A 20,750-nucleotide genomic window follows, 5' to 3' on the forward strand; every position below is an offset into this window, starting at 1 on the left:
ACTTCGTAAGATTTTGACGGAAAAGCAAGAAGTAATAAAATTTGCTTACCTGCGTGGTATCGGTGAGAAAACAGATCCTCTGAGAATACCTTTCATAATTCATATGAAATAAAGGAAAGTGGAATTCTAGGTCGATTTTGGTACGAGGTGACAGAGTATTGCAGACTTGTTTTGACGGAATACTGCGTGGGGCTGGGCTTGCAATGCGCATGCTTACTATATTTTCATTCATAAATTGGCTTGCGTCGCAGTGGCTGGATGACGTCACTGCGCTGCAAAAGAAACATGGCGACGATTGAACGATCTCAGTCACATCATCACTTGAAAAAACTAGTTCATTTCGAGGGTAATTGGTGAGATTCAAAATGAGACTTGTGTACTTTTGTGATGAGTTTACAATCATGTCTTACACTACGCAATACAAATCAAATGTACGTTATACTGGTGAGCAATTTTCGGGTATCGGGTATTGATTTTTCTACCCGGGTACCCGAGGCTTCCGGGCGGGACCCGGGTACCCGGGTTTTAGTCCCAGCCCTTATCTTTACTATTGTAAACTAATTTAAACTCCAATATATTTTTTTTATTAAGCCATTAAAATTACATTCAAGGTGTATTTCATGAAACTTGTTTTTTCTGATGATTGTAGATATATGTTTTTATGACAATGCATTTAATATATTTTCTCTATATGAACTAAAACTGCACGTATATTGTCAAGAGTGTTTTGATTAAATTTTCAAGGCAGGTCACAAAATATCAGTATATCATTAATGTGCACCATATCCCCATCCTATCCTCTCTGTATATGAGGTTATGTAGTCTAGGGTTCTGTTACATAAAGCTATGCAATTGATCTTAGGAGTTATTTCTACAATTGAGTGCATTAATTATTCCCGATGATCAATTGAAAAGACTAGCCCCATTATCAATTTTTAAGCTTTAAAGTTACAGAGCCTTGTTATTTATAGGTAAGGACATTAAATAGAGGCCCCGTGTAGAGGAGAGTCACCACCTTTGCACGTTAAGAACCCACTGCACTATTCGTATAAGAGTAGGGGGAAACCGCGGTGTAGTGGTCCACCTGCACTCTCCCCAGTCAGTTATATCCGGCACAGGTGACGCCAAAACAAATAATAAAGATGTGTTTGGAATATTGAGAATTCCTATGTGACTATCCTGCTACTTTTCTCACCTTCTTTTAATAGATGGTAACGATAGGTCTCTTTTCCTATCGCAGGGTAAGATATATAGTTATACAGTATGTAGTGATCAGCATGGTAGATGTAGCATGCATGTAGAACAAGCGGCATCCCATACTCCTGCTTCATTTTCATTGGGAATGGTATGGTCAGTTCCCCCATGTCTGCGCGGTCTCCCAAGTCTGCGCACCCGCGTATCTGCACGATTTTAGTTACAGAAGATACGCAACGAGCACGAACTTTACATGCACTACATCGACAGGTATTCATAGAAAAATCCGACTCAAAATGGTGGAAAAATAATGAATTCAGGGCATTTCATGTGACGGCCTCAAAATACAGCCTTTTTCATCAAAATCCCCGAATCGTGTGCAAAGTGAATGAGTGCGCAGACATGGGGTACCATTTTTTTTTCAATCTGAAAATGACTGCCCGAGGTTTTTTCAAGAAAATCCTATATTTCCTTTCATTTTTTAATGAGAAATTTGGTACACTTACTTTTAATAATATAAGGAACACTATTATCCAAGGGATTTTGTGAAATAAGAAGAAGTTCATGTTAAATCTTAACTCAAATTGTTAGGTGCACAGACATGGGGCCCACCATCATATGTCTTGAGGTGTTTTCATTTCCCAGTGTAAAGTGTACATGGGATGTGCTGAAAGCAGTTGCATTATAATGGACGTAGACAGGGCTGCCCGTTTTGTTTACAGGCTAAGGGGGTGTTGCAAGAAAATATTTGCGATCAGTTGCAAATATTCTGTTGCAATTTTCCAACTGACAGATCAATGTTAGCTGTAGCAAATCAGATTAAACTTCTTGTTTCAAGGAGCAGATGAGTAATCAATCACTAATTAAAAATAAACTACAAGAGATATCATTGATTTAGGGACCAAAAATAGACTTGCAATTGATCGCAAGTTTCTTGCAACACCCCATTAGAATCATATGAGAGGGAAGCAGCTATGGAGCAGGAAACTTTAAAGAAAGAGATAGAAAAGTTGGTTGTTTTTTTTATATGAATTCAACTTTAGAGCACTGTAACTTTTGGCTGCCATTTAATTGGGGCTTCCAAAGAAGGAGAAAATCAATTCCAATTGAGATACAGATTCGATGCTATGCCAGTCCATAAATTATCTTTTGTTAGACATAACTGAAGTCCTCGGGTCGAAATTTACAGAAAAACCAGCACCCAAACTGAAACTGTTCTGTACTCCACAGTCAAAGTGAAAGAAAGGAAAAACTCTTCATGCAATTGCTTGAGGGCATCTGTCCCAAGCAATTCCATTTCACCTTGTTGGTGCGTAATTTGTGAGATCATCACATCTGAGATGTAATTTTTATTGGATAATTTGCATCCACATTGATGCCTCATTTCTTAACGAGTGGTAATGGACTAATGGTGTTTTGCAGGCTACATATCATGCATACATGTTGCAGCTGTCATTGACATTTATCTGAGCAGATCCATTCTTCCTTTCATAGTATAGCCTTTTAAGTTTGGTAAAGATCCCCTGAAAGTAATTGTCTTTTTTTCCATTTCATTATTGTATTATATTAAGGTTTATAACCCGAAATTTATTTTTTTTCTTTCAATTTTTTTTTTATCTTTATTTATTTCTTTTTTAAATTTTGTTTTTAAAAAACAAATGCACACCGAGTTACCAATAATGCATATAGCATTTCCATTTATTTGAATGCAGGATAAAAGAGCATTGTCAATTAAGGATGTGCAACAGTTAAAGTGAAATCCATGTCATTTTTACCAAACTTTGCACATAGATACTTTAGCACTTGAATATTCCAAATATGCAAAATTAACATGGGTCCATGTGCTTGATTTTTTGCTATAGAGCTTCACCCAAATGGATGTTCTAAAGAATTGCGCATTCATCAAAAGAATTTGGCATTTTTAGCCCTTACGAGATCACTGTAATGAGTTTAAAACCTCTATTACTCAATCAAAATCCATGGGAATTTCATCAAAATTCGTAATATATATAGAGCAAATGTTCCTTTTAAAACACAAAAATTGCGCCAAATGCTTTGCATCTATGTGAGGAAAAATTCCAGATCACTATACCATTTATTCAAACTTGGGGTCATATTCGTCATACTTTGCAGCACTGCAGAGTAAAAGTAGTTTGAAATTGTAGAGGTATTTATAAAAATGGTTCATGGAATAATTCCGGTTTAGTAGCTTCACAAAAATAACCCATCAGATCTGCAGATAATGTGCAAAATATGCGCAAATAATGATGTATACAACATAACTGTTGAATGTCCTTAAATGCCTTGCTCAGGGTCATGGGTGCCGAGGCCGGAGATCAAATCCCAAACTTTCCATATACAGCCAGGCACCTTAGACCACTTGGCCACGGCACCTCCATATGTTGTGGATGATATGACATAAAAAAAAAAAGCTTCAGTGGTTGTATTTCACTTTTTACTGGAACACTTATTTTGATTAGTTGCCTTATCAATATCTGCATATTTTTTGTTGATATTAAACCATTTTGTTTGTACATGTAATTTGCTGAAAATTCAAGATATGATCCACGTTTAGAATGGTGAGATTGCTTAAATCTGTGTAAGATGTAATTGTAATAGTGATAATCATTTAAAACTTTCTTTAATTAGTTTTGACCCATTTATTGGATTCATATCATCCTGATCTGCAACTCTTGCAGTTTGATCTAATGCAGGCAATATATACCACAACTTATTGTTCAAATGTGTTATTTCCTTTAATCTTCATGTCATTAAAATACTATTTTAGTATAAATTATATTCAGGAGGTATTGGTAAAGATTAGTGACTTTTCTAATCTTGAAACCGAAACATTTGCAGACCTTAAGAAATGTAAGGTTTAATTGTTTTGATGATTCTATTCAACATATTGGACGATGTGAATATTTAACTGTATGAAATATGAATATTGCAAGTATTTGTATGCCTTGATTAACCAAGTGATGTTAATTTCATAATGCAGTGTCTTTTGAAACATTTCTTTTTATGTGTTTATAAGTAATTGTGAAATTGTGAAATATTCATATTCAGTTTATTTTTTATTTCAGTTGCCCCCCTTTTGAATGTGATATTTTAGTCTTATCTTAGCTTTGTTATGGAAGTGCAGACCTATTGACCCAAATTCACAAAAGTTTGGGAACTGTGGTTTGAAGCAATTTAATGTATTTATTTCTCTTATTAGTGCATATTTTAGGGAGCGTCCAATAATTAATGCACACTTTTATCACAGCGTGCTAAGTAAATGCAGTAGAGAGTATCCTTGGTGACAGGCGTGATTTTAATGCAAAAGCGTTCATTCATTGACTCATTATTAGATGCTTCTTCAATATTCTTGCATAAACCATGATTTTAATCAACAAATTTCAAACCACCACTGTGAGTTTTGCCTGTCGTGATACAAAAATGCTGAATTAGTAGAGTATTTGCAACAGCAACATGAAAATGTACTAGTCATTTAATGATAAATTATTCGCAATTTGTTGATACCTATTACAAAAAGTTGATTTGAAATTCAAGGTGAATTTACCCAATTTTATATGGTAGATATATGGATATTTAAGTTATTGCCTGCATTTTAATTCTTGTTATTTTCTTGATGCTACCAGGTATATGGTGTTGGTGATTTGATACCAGCCATCTTGGCTGCAGAGAGTAGAGCATCCAACTCAAGGAATTGGAGACTCCATGTTGATATTCTAGAGAAACTTGCCTGTCTTCCCAAGTGCTTAACAAGCGATCAGATCCATTCCAAGTTTATTCCTCTTTTCTTCAAGCATGTCACTAGTCATGTGAGTTAAAAAAAGAACAAAAAAAAACAAGCCTCAAATTATTATAAGAAATGATTTAATTGAGGTTAAAATTTTAATTATGAGGACTTTCAAATCAGTTATGTCCTCAAGAATGTAGAATTTTTTATTTATTTTTTTTATTTATTTTTTTTATTCATGTACAGTGTATTTTGTTTGTCTTTGATTTATTTATCTATTTTTTTTGGTTTTTTTTTTTTGGGGGGGGGGGGGGGGCATGGAAGTGAATTATTGAAGTAAGTATGTTGTGTTGTCATTGAAGGATATTCTTTTACTCTTTCAATTATTTGTTTAAAATTGGCTCACCACAAGTTCAGTCCTTTTTACCGCAAGTAGCAACTTACAAATTTGATTAGTATGAATTACACTTCATAAGTATATCCTTCCCACCTGCGCAAAATTCACAAATATGAAACATGATTATAAAAATCCTTTAATATATTTGACATTAAACCCAGATTGATATCAGGCACAACAGTTCCTGTTTGTTTTTGTTTTTTCTTCCTTGTTTAGATTTGCATGAATATCTGGACAATATATTTTTATTGAAGATTAATTTGTTCGATTATATAAAATAATGAATCTTGAATGTGTGCTTTGTTTTGATTTCAGAGAGCATTGCCGATTCAGCATGCAGCAGCCAGGACATTGTGTGTTCTAATGAGAAACTGTAGGAAGTTAGATCATAGACAAGACATGGTAGCTAAGCTTATCCACGGTAAGTAACTTATACCCTTTTTACACAGGCTAAAATTTCCTTAACCCCGTACTATAGGTGGGGCTAAATTGCCATTTAGCCCCACCTATAGTACGGGGTTAAGCTTAGCCCACTTTCTTTTTACACAGCATTTTTGCAAAGTGGGCTAATCCCACCTTTAGTTCGGGATTATTTGGCCCTGCAAAAAAGCAGGGTTATCCCAGCAATTGCGGTGCTAAGAGCGATAGTACGGGGTTAAGATCGCTAGTGTAAAACGAAAGTGGGCTAAGCTTAACCCCGTACTATAGGTGGAGCTAAATTTTAGCGTGCGTAAAAAGTGTACGAGTGAAGTACTTGTACTACGAATGATCGACAAAAACCACTAGTCCGGGGTTAGCGAGTTTCGTGTGTGAAAAGCAAGCATTCCTTATCCGGGGTTAGCAATAACAATTTGGCATGTGTGAAAAGGAAAAAAAATAGTACGGGTTAGCGATAGTCCGGGGCTAAGAAAATCCTGTGTAAAAAGGGTATTACTCAAATATGATACTCGATTCATACAAAAGTGGTCTTGCCCTAAAATATTAAATTTTTTAGCCCTGTAGTTCATATTCATGGTATATGTATGATTACTACCTATACAAGGCATTTTAGCAGATATAGATATATGTAAATGGCATATTTTGCTTGCTACAAGACTAACGGGGTAAACATTTGCCATATTGCCCTCCCAGTGCTTTTCTCATGGGAATAGTGTACAAAAACAGAGGGCAATATTAGCCATATTTCTGCTAGTGCACTTGCGTAGTAGGAGTTGATTTTGATCGCTAATTTCAGTATTTGCGAAATCTGGTTGGAACCAATGCTTTTTAGATAATGAGGGTTGCGACCAGTGGCTGATCAGATCCAAGCATAAGATTTTTATGCGTTAACTGTATGTGCGCGCCATGCATGATGCGCAACTGCGCGGTAATAATTTACGTCACAACTGCTTAGCAAGGTTTAATTTGCCAAATTCGTGAATAGCCTGAAAATAGAACTAGTGGTAGGCAAAGAGACATGAATTATTCCAAATTATACCTTGAATTACACATTCAACTCCAGGTAATAGTGATAATATTGACTTGGTCTTCTTACGGGAAACATCTAATATATTGCCCTTAAAAGATTCATATTGCCCTCGCTTAAATGCTCGGGCCAGTATGATTCCGTTGTGGGCAACATATTCGATGTTCCTTTAAGGCCAGTCAATATGATATAATTTTATTTCCACAAGAACCTCCATAAAAAATGACCCGTAATTTCCCTGTGCATTGTGTACTTTGTCAGTCTTCTATAAAAAGATAAAATATTTTATTTTAGATTTGAATGAATGTAGATACAACAATATTTTCATAGTCATTCATATGCACAAGTAGGGAATACTTCATGGTAATATGGACATTAAAATATCTGCTAAATGCATTAAATATTGCTTGTAAATAGATTTTTTTTTCTCTCTCTTTCCCTCTCCTGTTCGAAGAGCCATGGTGTAGTGGTTCTGACTCTCGCCTTGTAAACAGAGGGTCGTGTGTTCGAATCCCACCGCTGTCTAGCGTCCTTTGGCAAGGCGTTGATCCAAACTTTGCCACTCTCGACCCAGGTGCTAAATGGGTACCCCGTAGAATGCAAAAGATATTGTATGTTTGATTTTGCCAGCGCCATTATGTGGCTGCGACAAATGCAAGGAATGCTCCCCAGGGAGTGAAAATTGTGCACTTTTCGAGCTTGATTGAAATGAATCCAATGACCGGGGTAATAATATGCTTTGGGCCATTCTGGGAAAAGCGCTTTATAAAAATTGGCTATTATTATTTGTTATTATTGTTGCACAGTCAACTGAAGAAAGTTGTCAGTGTTCACTAAATGTTAATATATCTGTATTTATATTTCTCTTTCTTGTTTTATAGAGTGCTGTAGGAGTAAAAGTAGTCGCTATAGGAGGTTATACATTGACATATGTGTCATAGTCATGGAGATGTTCTCTAAATCATTCTTCAAGGAGAATTTCATGGAGCCATTGATGGATCTCACAGCGGATCCTGTTCCTAATATCAGGTATGTAACAGGGCTTCAAGGAGAATTTCATGGAGCCATTGATGGATCCCATAGCGGATCCTGTTCCTAATATTAGGTATGTAACGGGGCTTCAAGGAGAATTTCATGGAGCCATTGATGGATCCCATAGCGGATCCTGTTCCTAATATCAGGTATGTCACAGGGCTTCAAGGAGTATTTCATGGAGCCATTGATGGATCCCATAGCGGATCCTGTTCCTAATGTTAGGTATGTAACGGGGTTTCAAGGAGTATTTAATGGAGCCATTGATGGATCTCATAGTGGATCCTGTTCCTAATATTAGGTATGTAACAGGGCTTCAAGGAGAATTTCATGGAGCCATTGATGGATCTCATAGCGGATCCTGTTCCTAATATTAGGTATGTAACAGGGCTTCAAGGAGAATTTCATGGAGCCATTGATGGATCTCATAGCGGATCCTGTTCCTAATATTAGTTATGTAACAGGGCTTCAAGGAGAATTTCATGAAGCCATAGATGGATCTCATAGCAGGTCATGTTCCTAATGTTAGGTATGTAACAGGGCTTTAAGGAGAATTTCATGGAGCCATTGATGGATCTCACAGTAGATCCTGTTCCTAATGCTAGGTATGTAGAGAATTCCATGGAGCCATCGATGGATCTTATATCTCAACAACTATGGTTTACATTTAGAAAAAAATTCAGTGATTCCAAGATAAGTGTTTATAAAAAATAAGAGTAGGCCTATATTTAGTTGTCTAGTTATGATCTTTGGATCAAGTTTGATCAATCCTTTGAATTGATTTGATTTGTCAGGTTAAAGATGTGCTCTCTGCTTCCTCGGATCAAACATCAGATGAAGCTACCTGAGGACAGAGAGAATCTTCAAGCCTTGGAGTTGGTCGTTAGAAGACTACTCTCATCAGAGAAAGATAAAGATGTAGATGTGGCCATTAGACAAGTAAGTATTATTTATTTATTCTATTTTAACAGGGTGGCCCTTTCTGCTCAACCCTAAATTGCTCAAAAACGTGAATTCGTGTACAAATTCAGTCCAATGCAAATCGTTATTTTAGCGAAAATTCATAAATGTATCTTTATTTCTCCTTTTACTGATTAAACTCAATTATTTCATCTTATTTATGGTCAGAATAAATTCCCGATGATTTCCATTAAAATCACAATAAAGACAAAAAGTAGAAATACATTAGAAATTAAGAAAATAATTGTGATGTTGAATTTTTTGCTAAGCTACATTTTATTAGAATCCAATAGAGAGTCTGTAAAATAAAGTTTGCATTTTAGTTGCTTTATATTAGAGCACAAAATCTTAACCTAAGGTTAAGCTTTTGAAATTTCATCATAACTTTGAAAGTATATGGACCTAGTTCATGAAACTTTGCCATAGGCATAAGGGTATTTAAGTATTACTAAACATTCTGTGCGAATTTCAAGTCACATGACCCAGGCCAAAGGTCATTTAAGGTCAATGAACTTTGGCCAAGTTGGGGGTATTTTTTGAATTGCCATCATAACTTCGAAAGTTTATGGATCTGATTCTTAAAACTTCGACATTAGAGTAATCAAGTGTCACTGAACATCTTGTGCGAGTTTTAGGTCACATGGCAAAGTTGAAAGGTCATTTAAGGTCAATAAACCCAGCCATTGTAATTGAAATTAAAAAGAAACAAAGAAACGAGGCAGGAAAATCTCTTTGTAATCTTTACTTATGCAAAGCAACCACCCCCCAGTGAGAATTAATTCTGTCATTTCTCAAAAATTTTAAAGCTTTTCTGTTATCGGAAGAGTACATTGATGACATTAGGGCCTAAATCAGCAGACTGACTTGTGAATGCTGGATGGTTAATATGGAGATGTTTCACCTTTTATTTAAAGAGATCCTTAACTTTCTTTTCTTTTCATGCAGGCTGTTTTTGAATTGGACAGAATACAAGTTCATGTAGACTCAGTAAGTATACTCCCCCTTCTCAACTTATACTTAAATACTTTAATGTGAATACTTATACTTAAGTACTTAAATGTGAATACTTCATCTAGAATATTTATAAAACAGACAGTTACCATTAGTATGATAAAATATTGAACTTGACCTTTTTTTATGTGTGTAATTTATTTCGAGAGGCTTTAGATAATGTGGGTTCTGGAATTCCATGACATTTGCTCCGGCAACAACTGCTCCAAAGGAAAATATGCATATTAAACCCAAATGAAATCTGACCTCCAAAACGAAATAAACCATAATCATTATTTTTACATTATTCTAAACCCCCAAAATCTAGTACAATGCTAACTATAATCCAGGGGTGTGAAAGTTCAGATTTTTATCTGATTTCAGATTTTTGTTTTGATTTTCAGCTTAATTTCAGCTTTTTTTGGCTCTCCTCTGTACAAAAAGAATGGGAGCTCGTTCTATTTCAGACTTTTTCACCACTCCTCAGCTTTTTTCAGATCTTTTTATTTGTGACCGCTCACACCCCTGCTATAACCCTATGCCCTCTGAGATATTAAGATTGCAGCAAATGTCGCAGGAGCAAATGTCTTGTCACTTGTTGGTAGTGGTGGGACACCACCGAAATTTTCCCAAGCAGGGTTTCAACGCCTAAGCCTTGATCAGAACCTTGCACACTGATTAAAGAGAATGATAGCAGAAATATAAACTGATTCAGATCTACTAGATGTCACTATTTACGTAAAAAAATTTACACACGATTTAAAAATTTCAGATATAAGATTGAGCGGATTATAGAAATAATATTACTGAGCAAGATTTCTCAATTATATTTGAATATTTCGACCTCCAACCTTATGATGTCGCTATTTTTTATATTTTCTATCATGTTTCCAGCTGAACATGTCACAGTATTACGAAGACGACCTGCAGGACAGAAAGAAAGAGGCTGAAGAACGTTCCATGCTGGAGATTGAGAGAAGGAATATGGATGAAGGAATAGAGAAAGGAGCAAGAGAGAAAGGATCAGCCAGGCATGCAGAGAAGAAGAAAGAAAAAGAGAGCAAAACAGAAAAGAACGTCCACACACACAGTCAGTCCAATCCAGCATCCGCTCCATCAACTTCTTCAAGGAAAGGTTTGTCAAATGATCAAAGGGCAACCTTTGTACAGTTTTCTGAGTTGGAGTGATCTGTTTAACTTTTTATTGTGTGTGTATGATATTATTTGGTCTTGATTTTATTTCCTCTTCCGTGTAGCTCTTTATTCGTTCTGTAGAAGAGAAAAGAGGACACACAAATGCTTACACAAGAAAGACAATTAGATAGAAAATTGATATCAGGCAAACAAATAGTAAGCATTGCTTATAGAGAGTAGGTTTAATTCAATATACTAATGAGAGAATTGGCATTGTCCTTCTTCCAGAGCCAGTTTTAGCAGTGATTGAGTATAGGGGATGCTTAAATTAGTCTTTATGTTATTGGTTTGTGTGTCTGTTTAATCATTATCTGCCTTTATGAAGGTAAAGTTTTCACCTTTAAGCTTCTTCACACTGATTGGGTATGCATGTTTTGCTTGTGGGGCATTTTATTCATAAAGATTATCTCATAAAACCTCATAAATAAGACAGTTTATTAGTTTTGTAGCAATATCAAAACTTTGTATATTATTAGAATGCACAATGGGAGTTATATAGTTTCAATTTGCATGACCATTTAATAGATAATATAAATTATTTTGGTACATAGATTTGTTATTTAGAAAAGGGTAGCTGTGCATGACACTTTGGTTTTAGCTCAATGCAGTGGTGTTATCTGAAGCATTTATTTATATATTTTCTTCGTACTTCTCCAATATTTTTCTTTTCATTTTAATATTCAACTTGCTTGATTATTTGATTGTGATTTTTTTTTTTAAAGGTTAGTTTCTCATTTCATAGAATCTAGACAATACAATTATGCTGATATTGCTTTTTGGAACTTAATTTTGATTAATATTTCTTTTAAAGCTCATTTGATTGTTCTTTAACGTTCAAATTGCAATGTCATGCTTTAAAACTATCACAGGAATGGCATTTACAAGCTTTGAAGTTTTTATGAGTCATTCATTCCAAGGTTTCATTTTAAAAAAAAGTATTAAAAAAATGCAAATTTTTATATGAAATCTTGACATCAGCCAGTAAAAAAACATTTATCTTGGCTTTTAAAATGTTTCGTAATTTTGTTGCATTTTTTTTTGTGAGATGAGACCCAAGACATCCTGATTTTTGATGCAGAGGCACATTCTATATTTGAGACTCTAATCTCCTAATTTTAACCACTGCATGAGTTTGCTGTGCTTGCTTTGTTTCTATCCTTCTTTCCACTATATATCTCTTTCTGTTTGCAGTGTCTAAAAGCACCAGCCACAAACACATTAGTACACCGTCAGGGAGCAAGAGCTCTCTGACTAACGGCCCCCAAACCGGCAAAAATATTGCCTCGTCATCATCCACCAAAAGCTCAGTCTCGAATGGTCCCCACACGGGAAAAAATATTGCTTCGTCGTCAGCAAAGAGTTCAGTGTCTAATGGTACCCCCACCGGCAAAAATATTGCCTCGTCGTCAGCAAAGAGTTCGGTGACTAATGGTCCCCCTGGTGGGAAACATAATGCACCAACATCGTCTTCCAGGAAGACTTCCCCTCCACAGGGCCCTCCAATGAACACTGCCATGAGAGGTATGAAGCATTTTAATTAAACTCTCTGGAGGGCGATTCCATCCCCGAATAATCAGCCATTTTCACAACATTTTTCAACCTGCTGTCCAAACGAACAAAGAACTTCAATTTGCTTTGTGGTAATATTAAAGTACTACTGGGTAGACATGCAAAAAACTGACATCCAACAAAAAATATGTTGTCCATAGGTGAATTAGAGCTTAAAATGTTGCGTGTCGTACGGGACATTTCTGCGTCCCGTATGACACACAACACTTTCACCTATAATTTACCCATAATCATTTTTTTTTGTGTTGGTTATTAGTTTTTCACATGATACTCACTTTAGCTTTATCATAGATAAAAAAGACTATTTTATTGCTCAAGCATTTGTCTAGGAAACTAGAGATTGCTTTCAAAATGTCCCGTACGATACTCATGGAATCGCCCTGGAGTATGTAAAGAGGGTTTTGCACTGAGCCTGTGTAGAGCTACATAGTTTTGCATGCCGACTACGCCAAAGTTGGCTGAATGCTTAGATGGTATGAAAAATTATTGCTCCTTGCACGTTTGACGTCGTTATGGAATTTTTTTATTGCAACTATAATGAAATGAAGTCTGGATATTTCTTTAGACTAGCGCAGGGTGGTGTACTCTTGTGTAGGTACACCATAGAGAAGCGTAGGTTTGCGTATGAATCCCGTACCATCATGTAATGATGCATAGACTTCTATAGAAATGGAGTCTAAGAAGTGTATGCTAACATGCAGGGTGCGACATAAGCACTTGCCCGATTGCCCAGGGCAAGGAAAAGTTGGGCAAGCGACAAAATTAGGGTCGATATGATACGATATTGACCCTAATTTTGGACATGGCACGCAAGATAGAATCACTTTGGAAAAAGAAATGCAATAACAAGGTAGATCAGTTCATGTCAAAAGAGAGAAAAGGTCAGTGGTTTATAAAACGGCAAAACCTTCCTTTGAAGAGGTAAAACTATTTTTTCAAGGATTTTTTTGGGGCAAGTGAAATAGATTTTTGAGCAAGCATATTTCAACTATTTAAAAATTTACTTGCCCGACTGGGCAAGTGCTTTTAAAAAGTTTTGTAGCAGCCTGCTAACATGATTAGTTACATTTGCATTCCTTGATGTTGCCCTGTCATACCATTCTACAGACTATTGCAGGCATCGCATAGAGTTTGATAATTCTTATCAAGTCAAATAACCATTATAAAAAGAGCCTTTCTACTTCTTTTTATCAAATGAACCAAACATTTTTTAATGATAAAGTCTAAGTATCTCATTTTTTTTTCAGTTGGCCACACTTATTTCTTAATTTTTTGAAATTATATTTTAGGTAGAATTATGACTTGACATGTATATTTAGATTTCCCTGCTGTTAAAAACTCAATACTAGATTGCTTTCTGCTCTTTTAGATGTGACCAATATACCATGATGTGTTTTAGTTATAATGATTTATTTGTATTTTTATTGTTGAACTTTTATTTGAACTGTTAAGTTTGATGTAGTCAGGAAGCTCTAAGTTTCACCCCATTGAAAATTGATATTCAAAGGCCGCCATTATCAAATCAGCAATTTCATAATATTTTTCATTGACATTGTACACTGAATATTAATGAATAAAACTATATCTTATGTTCCGTTCTTTTCAAACAGGAAAAAGTAAGTGGTCCTGTTTCTTGTTGTATTAGACATTGGATATTCATTAGTTCATTTCACTACATTATATTTTTTTAACCAAAAAGACTGTTACATTAATCCATTATTTATCTGTTATATTTCCATTTCATGAAAGCAAAAAAATGTAAATAAATATTGAATAAAAAAATAATGTGGATGAAAAATAATAAGTGGAAGAATATCGAATACCCCATAAGTGAAACCCCATAATTTCATTTTATAGTTCCATATATCTCACTTTTCATTTTGTTTGTTAGATTGAAAGGTGATTCAATGCATGGCGAATTTTCATGTCAATGTATACATGCATGCTGCATGCTTTATTATTATCTTCTCAATGTTGTATTCTAGTATATGCATGGATTAATGATTTCTTTCTGTGATTTCAAATAACAATTTTCTTTATTGTTTAATGCATTAAATATAATGTGCTTTGTACCCTTCACTGCAAACATTGAATGGATTTATTTGTGTATTTCTACAGGATAATTGCACAAAAATCATTAACATTTTTAATGTTGGTTTATTTTGCATATGAATATAGTTATCTTTTAATACTCTCTGCGAAATAAGTTATTCATTTGAAAATATGAACTACTGTAGAATTATTAAATTGCATTCTACATTACAGCTGATTGCACTAGTCATAACTGCATTAGAAGCCATATTCAACTTTTTTATTTTCTCATCCAGTTTATATGAATTTTATTCATACATATACATGAATTTTATTATCTTTAATAGCAATAATGATAATGATATTGAATGAGTAATTCACACAATTCATTAATGTCATTTTCCATTAAGCTTTAATAATTATGAATAAGGAATTTTTACGTACATGTTTTTTTAAATATTAGACAAGAATGCCTTGATTAGCATGTGACATGTCAACCAAACATTATGCCTGCAATTTTCAATTTCTGTGAAATCTTTATTTTGACTTTTTTGTTCATTTTCATTGTTTGTTTTATTCTGTTTGTTGTTGAAGAGATGCATTATTCTTTTGTTTGCATTTTTAATTGCACTTCATGTACCTTTGTTAGGGCTTTGTAAAGTTACTCTATGGCACTTTTCTACATACACGTACACTATTGCAGAGGGGGGGGAAAATCTGTCATTTTTGTTATTTTTAAAGTTAAATGACAGATTCTTATCATTTTTATGTCGAGGGTGGTAAGGTTACATTGAATGTATTGTACTTCATTAATTTTGTGCAAATTTGATCTTTTTTAACATGAAATTTGATGAAGGTGAAGCACTTGACATTTTCTTCATTGCCTTGTTTAGTACAATGGGTGTACAGTATTACTATGAAGTTTAATCCTTGCAATTATGTATGAATTATTAGATACATTGATGTTACTAAGTGCATTTTATTCAAGTTATTAGGCATGATCATAATAAGAATGCCCCATTGAATAGTTAATTAAGCTGTTTAAATGGTAGCTTGAAGTTTCTCCAGTCCTATTTTGTACTATGATTATTTGAAGGGCATATTGATACTTCTTTTACATACATGTAATGTTGATATTTTTCTCTTTGTATTGGAAGCATGCCTCATGTGTATTAATTGGCATGTTAATATGTGTTCTCTCTCTCTCTCCTCTGTGCATTATTTGTTTTGTCTATAGCTGCATCTCACAAGGCCCAGAAAACATCCAAGAGTGAGGTATCATCGGCACCCCCCTCTAGAACATCCACCAGGGCGGGGAAGAAGTCCCCCTCGGCTACCCTTCTCGAACCAAATAATAACGTCAAGTCAACTACAAGGTAAGGGGGGGCATCGTAGATGAAGGACAGAGTTGGTGATAGTCACAAGCTAATTTGTTTTGAGCCAATCGGGTGCAATGATTACGCATTAGCTTCTATAACAAATATCAGTGAAAATGCTGATCTTTTTTTCATGAATAGCTCCCAAAATCAGATTCTCAGTGAAAATGCTGACTATTTTTTTCATGAATAGCTCCAAAATCATATTCTCAGTGAAAATGCTGACTATTTTTCCATGAATTGTGCCCAAAATCATATTCTCGAGCTCATCTTGCCAAGATATGCTCGATTCAAATCACACCTGTATTGCGATTGTTCTCAGCTGCTATTGATTAAGTAAATAATTGAGATTAATATTAATGTATTTAACCAGGAATCAGCTGAAAACCTTTTTGTATTATAGAAAATGATCATGCACTTATTTCATTAAACATTAAGTTTCACTGAAGTTCTGAAGCTTCAGTTAATGCCTCTTTGGTAGTGATTGAGAAAAATAAGGTATTAAAGGGAAGTAGTGAACTGGAGGAACTAGAACATCGATGTAAGATATAGGAGAAAATAATTTTTACCCATATAGACACACAGAAAATAGCTTAATGATATGGAAAGGAGCCAAAAACAGGTCATGAAATCTTATGAAAATAAGGTTTTTGAAGGTATCATTGTAGGATATGTTTATGAATTTCTTTTTCTCTCCTTTCCTGTAACACTTTCCATTTGTCTATGCTGGATTTTCAATTTCAATATAATCTTCTCTGACGGAAGAATAAAAATTTCCTTCATTAAGCTTCTTGATTGTAAAAGAAAACTTTGATGTTTTCCTGCATTACCTTTTCCTAATTTCTAAGCATTTTGATGTTGAAAGCCTTTTTTTGTAGTGAATACCTTTCGGCATCTTCACTTGCAATGCCTGATGGGATAGCATGGATGCATTGATCGTTTCCTTTATTTGCTCAGCCGTAATAGGTCTGGTTCTGATGGCTTGCTTGCTACGTCTATGATGCGGAATACAAGGTTTATCCATCGCTTCTTCTAACTCTTGCTTACAGTTTGGCTCTAAACCATTTTCTCTCTCTACTTCTTTCGCTCTGTAGTTATCACATATTTGCCAGGCAAATGTATGTGTAACATCTTTATCTAAAACTTACCTTTCTTGTCTGGCTTTCATGGTTCTTCTGGTGCTTTTATCATTGTCCTACTTGTGTTCTCCTTTTCCATATGCCATTAAATTCATTTATAAAGAAAACAGTTTGAGTGTCAGATATATGGCTTTTTCATTTGGCTTTCCATGATTTGTTCCTGTCAAGTTGCAAAGTGTGTGCTTGTTTTGAATATTATGTTGACATAGGATATTCATTTGTGATTCTAATATACATGTATGTATGTTTTCACTTCATTGTAATGCTGCAAGTTCGATTTACATGCTTTCTTGTTTATGTGATTGAAATGTTTAATTGTTGTGCTGTGATGTAAGTTTACATAATTCATTTCAGGATAAGCAGTCTCAAAGATGTGTTAGAAATTATGAGATATGAATATAAACGATGAGAATAAAAATTTCAAATCAAAGTGTTAGTATTGATCAAGAAATGACGAAGCTCAACATCTGTTCTGTACCAATCTATATTGTAAAAGTAATAATAAATTACCTCGCTAAATTCATTAAAGCCTATATTTAGCCTTGGTAAATCACCCAAAGTGAAAGACATAGGTGATACATCCATCTTTTTAGAGATGCTCAAGGTGCACAAGTGAAGGGGAGTGAAGAAAATAACAAAGGAATAAAGAAATTTTAAACTGAAAAAAAAATCATTGATAAAAGGAGTTTTGGAGTCAAGTTCTTAGCTTGATCTTCAATGTTTTGTCACGCTTGTTATCCTGGGGCGGTATTCTGAACATTGTCTTTTCTCCATATTTTATCTTATCTCAGAGATATGACAAAATCGGTATTCTGGTGGATGTCATAACTTTTGTCACAAAAATTGTCATAAATTTTGTCTCTTCTCATTAGCGCGCAGCAAAAATACGCGGCTATAAATGCGCGTAATCCTTTTATACAAGCAAAAGATATGACAAAAGTTATGACAGGGGGGTAGCAGTCATAAATTTTGTCATATCTTTTAGTACCAAATATCCCGATACCCTGCCGACTGAATGTCAAGCAAACAATTATATTATTTAGATTAGATTGTGGTATTAGTTTCACTCATCTTCCATGACAATTTTCAAAATTATTTTTTCATGCTACAATTAGTTAGGCCCTCCATATTCATTCCTCCTTTTTTTCTCTGTTTTCTTTACTTTTATACTTCTCTATAATTCTCTAGCTCCCTGTCTCTCTTTGTAATTAAGCGCATAAATATACGCGTAGTTGCGCGATGCCAGCAACTGTTTTGGGGATATGCCCTACTTGCAACGGGGCTTTCCTATTGGCTAGAAGGGCTCCAACTGGGAACTAACGATGTTTTTGATTGGTTTGCTTCCGAAAAGATGGGTGGGAACTTTGAGAGATATGACAGGGAAAAGACAATGTTCAGAATACCGATTTGTGACAATCATAGCGGTGTCAAATCTCGGAGAGAAATGACAAAAGTTATGACAAAAGTTATGACAGAGTTACAGAATACCACCCCTGGATCTCTCAAGGGAGGGAATTCCATTGCGAGGGCCCCGGGTAGATGAATGCCCCCCCCCACTTTGTTTTACATTCTGGGCATAGAAGCCTGGAAGCCAAAAGGTTGAGATATGCCTTTAAAAAAGTGTTCTAAATGTTTTGATTGATATCAAATTCATATTGAGGTGATGGTTACTTGATTAAATCAGGGACGTTTCCCTCTCATGTCCGTGATTTAAATGAGATAAATTCCATAAATTGTAAAGTTTGTACATGAAAGTATTTCATAATCTCTGAAAATATGAATGTGGTTTGTAGCTTTGCATCATAACCCTCTCCTCAGCGTGACAATAATCCAGTATTTTAAACAAGGAAAACAGACATCTGATGATTTTCCATTGATTCAGTCACTTGCTGCATGCACTTATTCATGCTTCCATGCAATAAACATGGTTTCCTTATTGATGCCTTTCATGAAAAATGATTTCACTGATTTTTTTTTTTAAATAAAAACATTAATGACCTTTATCTTATAAAATTGTTTGACAGTGTCAGTTTGAAGTGGGCTTTAAAGGTACAAAAAAATATATAAGCACTGCTTCTTTTGTGTATAGTAGGTCATGTGCATTTTCATCTTTATGTCTGTATGAATGGCTTTAACATGCAGTTTGTTTGCAGTGAGGAATGGTTCCCTAACAACTCATACCTGTGACTTTACATACTAATGGAAGTATATCATCATTTTGTTTAACAGAACTACAAGGGTTCTAGAATACAGTAGTTCCTTGTCATCTCCTACAGCCAGCAGTGCAGCTAAAAGATCAACCAGTGGAACACATGTGTCAGGTATGCACTATCTACAAGGGAGTTGATGGGAGTTCAGCTTGAAGCTGATTTCAGCCATCCTGCCCCCCTCCTCTGCTTATTCTCAGCTGTTTGTGTACATTAGAGCTCTTGGAATTTCTGTGATGTTCATTTTTGGTCCCTCACTGTATCTGATGAAGGAGGGGAGGACGGGGGAGGTGGGAGGGGGAGTAGTGAAGAGGAGAAACGGAGGGAAAGAGTAGAAGAGGAAGTAGGAGGGTAATGCACTTATTATGAACAAGGAGTAGAAAGACAGAAGAAGAGGAGGAGAAAGGATGAGAAAGAGAAAGGGAGAAAGGGAGAAAGAGGTAGGAGAAGGAAGAGGAGGGTGGAGGGTGATGCACTTAGGAGGAAGAAGGAGTAGAAAGAGAAAAGAGGAGGAGGAATAAGAGAAAGGGAGAATGAAGAAAAGGAGGAGAAGAAACGTAAAGAAGGGTAAAGGGTGATGCACATAAGCATGGAGGAGTAGAAAAGAGAAAAAGGAAGGGGAGAACATTGAGGAGGAAAGAGGAACGGGAGAAAGGAATAGGGAGGGAGGGAGGGAAGAATAGACAGTGGTTGATGTATATCTGAGTCAAAAATATCCAACAAGAACTCATGTAATTTCTTGCATTGTTAATACTCTCTATTTAATGACATGTATTCTTTCTTCGTTATCTGTTTATAGAATCCAGGAAGTCTTCAGCATCATCAGTAAGCTCAACTCGGTCTGGCAATTCTTCTAGTCATCTATCAACTTCCACCTCTTCAACGAGAGTGTAAGATATGAGACAATATTGTGATGTAAATAGGAATAGGACGGTGTACTCATTGAGATGCTCTTAACCCTTATTAAGGGGGGGGTCAATTTAACCCCCCTCGACAAATTTCATGACTACGCAGAATTTTTTTTACCGCGCCGCTCGTTTTCAAGTCTTGGGCATCTTTTGAGACCAAATTTGCGATGCCCGGATACAGGGTTCCAAAATTACGCAACATTTTGTAAGCACATGTCAGACCCAAAATTGCTCAAAAACGTGATTCTTTGTACAAAGTCAATGCAAATTTTTTTTTCAACCAAAAATCATAAATGTTTTATTATTTTTACTTTTGTTTACTCTTGTTGAAAACTGAATGGCCCAATTGCACCAAGGTGGTCTTGAATACCATCGGTTGAACCCATGGTTTATGTAGATTTCCTGTACTAATTATGCTTAATTTATCACATATATTGAAAGATGTCCAATGACGATGCGTGCTTTTGTCACAGTGCGCCAAACTGACGCCTGTTGCCATGGTTAAGCATGCTATTTTATTCACGAGTCCATTGTTTTGAATTA

General features: G+C 35.3%; 1 protein-coding gene across 7 annotated transcripts in view; it reads left to right on the plus strand.

The window, feature by feature from the left end:
* The window catches only part of LOC121418257 (serine/threonine-protein phosphatase 4 regulatory subunit 4-like), a 67,128-nt gene that overhangs the window by 44,689 nt on the left and 1,689 nt on the right, over window positions 1-20,750 (plus strand). For 4 of the 7 annotated variants that reach the window (XM_041612015.1, XM_041612012.1, XM_041612014.1 and 1 more), the window contains 12 exons: window positions 4,839-5,021; window positions 5,652-5,757; window positions 7,683-7,830; window positions 8,628-8,772; window positions 9,739-9,780; window positions 10,678-10,918; window positions 12,169-12,498; window positions 14,157-14,162; window positions 15,815-15,953; window positions 16,911-16,967; window positions 19,322-19,413; window positions 20,099-20,189. In XM_041612015.1, coding sequence (XP_041467949.1) covers window positions 4,839-5,021; window positions 5,652-5,757; window positions 7,683-7,830; window positions 8,628-8,772; window positions 9,739-9,780; window positions 10,678-10,918; window positions 12,169-12,498; window positions 14,157-14,162; window positions 15,815-15,953; window positions 16,911-16,967; window positions 19,322-19,413; window positions 20,099-20,189 — 1,580 coding nt within the window. The remainder of the gene's footprint in view (window positions 1-4,838; window positions 5,022-5,651; window positions 5,758-7,682; window positions 7,831-8,627; window positions 8,773-9,738; window positions 9,781-10,677; window positions 10,919-12,168; window positions 12,499-14,156; window positions 14,163-15,814; window positions 15,954-16,910; window positions 16,968-19,321; window positions 19,414-20,098; window positions 20,190-20,750) is intronic. The other 3 variants (XM_041612017.1, XM_041612013.1, XM_041612018.1) reach the window with 3 other exon arrangements.

Source organism: Lytechinus variegatus, chromosome 7 (genome assembly GCF_018143015.1).
Source record: "Lytechinus variegatus isolate NC3 chromosome 7, Lvar_3.0, whole genome shotgun sequence".
In the NCBI taxonomy this organism is placed as follows: Eukaryota; Metazoa; Echinodermata; class Echinoidea; order Temnopleuroida; family Toxopneustidae; genus Lytechinus; species Lytechinus variegatus.